Source organism: Octopus bimaculoides, chromosome 30 (genome assembly GCF_001194135.2).
Source record: "Octopus bimaculoides isolate UCB-OBI-ISO-001 chromosome 30, ASM119413v2, whole genome shotgun sequence".
In the NCBI taxonomy this organism is placed as follows: Eukaryota; Metazoa; Mollusca; class Cephalopoda; order Octopoda; family Octopodidae; genus Octopus; species Octopus bimaculoides.
Genome location: NC_069010.1, coordinates 4,622,132 through 4,625,015, shown reverse-complemented (window position 1 = coordinate 4,625,015; position 2,884 = coordinate 4,622,132). Strand labels below are relative to the sequence as shown.

Here is a 2,884-nt window from a genome sequence, read left to right as displayed (position 1 = left end):
GGAGGGATTTTTGTTTTGTTTTGTGATGTTTCTTTTTTTTTTTGTTATATATTTTTTAAATTTTTTTGAAAGAAAAAAATATTTATTTTAAAAACATTCTCCAGTTCTATGAGACAAGAAAGCTGACACCTTTTTTTTTTTTAGGTGGTTGTAGAGTTCACTGCTTGACAATAAAAAAAAAATTGAAAAATAAATAACAACAGTTCCACTGTTGAATCTGTGACTGAAGTTCATTCATGTGTAAAATAAGTATCACAGGCTGGTAAATATATAGTGCCATTGGGTGGTGTCATAAGCGCAGGGTACTGTGGACACAAGATACACCAGGCTTGTATTGGTAAATGGTACCACAAGATCATATGAACACAACGTACCATAATCTAGTATACAATTGGTGTACCACAGAATGATATAGACACAAGGTACCACAAATTAGAATACTTGCAGGATACCAGTGGGTGATTAACAACACAAGGTACCACAAGCTAGTATACAACTGAGGCACCACAGAATGACATGGATATCATGTACCACAGGCTAGAATACAGTCAAGGTACCATATGCTAGTATATGATCAAGGTACCATAGAGTGATTTGAATGTGTGGTATCACAAGCTAGTATACAATCAGTGTACCACTGGTTTATAATGAACACAATGTACCACAGGCTAGTTTACAATCAAAGTTCCATAAGTTAGTATCCAATCAAGGTACTACAGACTGCTATGAAAGTGTGGTACAAGTTAGTATACAATCAGGGTATCACTAGTTTATTCTGAACACAATGTACCATGAACTACTTTGTAATCAAGCTAGTATATGTTCAAGATACCAGAAGGTGATATGAACACAATGTACCACAAGCTAGTATACAACTGAGGTACCACAGGATGATATGGATATAATATGCACAAGCTGGTGTACAATCAAGGTACCATAAGGTGATTTGAATGTGTAGTGGTATACAATCAGGGTACCACTGGTTTATCAATTATGAACACAATGCACTACAAGCTAGTATACAATCAAGGTACCGTAGAGTTATATGAACACATAGTACCACAGGCAAAGCTTGAGTGAAGGCCATTGATGGACATATCCAGGACACTCTTAGTCATGGCTATGCTGAGTACAACGAAGGCCTAGGGTTAAATAGCATTCTTTTGATTCAGAATTCTTTGAAGTACCAAACTTCAGATCCTGAACTCTAATCCTGCCAAATCTTGTCTTTGGCAGCAATTATAGTGGAAGAACTGCTCGTTTGAGTATTTGTGGAGTGCGACCAGCGTGGTGTGAGACCGTAGATGAACACGATATACAGATTCATTTAAGTAGATCTTCCCGCACTCAGCACAGCTGTGGAAAGTGAGACCAGCCTCAGCAATCGAGAACAGGGATGAAGTGTAGTCGTAGGAAACGGTGGCCACCTGGCTGTCATCCGATGGATTTTGCTGCTGTGAGTTCTCAAACACAAACGTGCCCATGTTTTCGGCCCTGGCCAAAGGGTCGGCCGTTGTACTGCTGTCGGCTGGGGTGGCATATCTGAATTCCATCACCTGCACTGCTTGGATGTCCGATACCGACTGCACGCCTCCGTCTTGGTTATCGACGCCGGTGGGAGTGGGGAGGAAGGATTGGATACACTCGTGGACATCTCGCACTTCAACACCGGGCATTGACTTCACGCACCGGATGTCGTCAACTTGTACCCCGGGTAAAGCTTCCATGCACTGGACATCTTCTACATGCACCTCGGCCACAGACTGCATGCACTGGACGTCAGGCATAACAGGGAGGGCTTCGATGCACCGGACATCTGCTGCATGCATCGCCTCCATACCCTCCATATTCTGAACCAGCTGCACACCAGCAGCAGACGGTACACACTGCACATCATGCAACTGCATAGTTTGGTGTGATTGGCTTGGCCGATCATCTTGTAGGCTGACCGTGGTCACTGGTGCAAAACATTTCATGCTCTGCATGGGCACCACCGGCATGCACTGACCCCGATGCACCCTGTGAAAATTCCCAGCATCTAACAAGCAGAGGTCTGATGGTGTCATCGCTTCAAGTTTCAGTTTTATTGCTTGATGATGATGATGATACTGCTGTTGGGGTTGTGGCGCAACAGATGACATGGACAGTCGGGGCACAACGTCAGACGATGCCACCGGCGGCACCTGTTGAACTAACTGGGTCTCTGACTCCGCTGCTCCTTCTACTGTACAAAGTGATACCAACGACGAAGGTGACATTGTTACTAAAGAACCGTCTGCAGTCGCCGATGTTGTTGTTGCTGTTGTTGTTGTTGATACAGGAACAGCCTTTGTTAATATAGTTGTTGTAATAGTTGCTGTTGTTGCTGTTACTGGCGTAGTTGTTGTTGTTGTTGTGGCTGTAATGCACGTCACTGCTGTTTTCAAATAGCTGTCGTTGTCGTGGTTGGTGGTGTTTATGTTGGTGGTGGTGGTGGTGGTGGTGGTGTTGGTGTTGGCAGCATTGTTGTCATTGTTGGTAGAGGTGGTGCTGGTGTTAGCGCTGGAGTTTTTGCAGTATTTATGGTCGAAGCCTTTCAGCCGAGCGTGACCCCTCGTATGCCGGGCCAGGTGGCTGGACACGCGGAACGATTTGTCGCAGTGCTTGCACACGTACGGCTTCTCGCCGGTGTGGGTGCGCATGTGCTTGGTGAGGTAGCTGGAGCACGAGAACGACTTGGAGCAGCAGGCGCAGCAGAACGGCTTCTCACCGGTATGTATTCTCAGGTGGCGCTGCAGATCACAGCTTCGACTGAACGCCTTTGGACACCAGCTGCACGAGTGTCTACGCTGCTTATTTTGCTGCAGTTGTCGTTGTTGTGGCAGTGTAAGTGATGATGACGACG

General features: G+C 45.4%; 1 protein-coding gene across 1 annotated transcript in view; it reads right to left on the bottom strand.

Annotated features, from left to right (window-relative positions):
* Nucleotides 1-6: 6 nt before the first annotated feature.
* The window catches only part of LOC106884185 (uncharacterized), a 9,038-nt gene continuing 6,160 nt past the window's right edge, over nt 7-2,884 (bottom strand). The window contains exon 3 of the mRNA XM_052978090.1: nt 7-2,869. Within this exon, the coding sequence (XP_052834050.1) occupies nt 1,194-2,869 (1,676 nt within the window). The 3' untranslated portion in view covers nt 7-1,193. The remainder of the gene's footprint in view (nt 2,870-2,884) is intronic.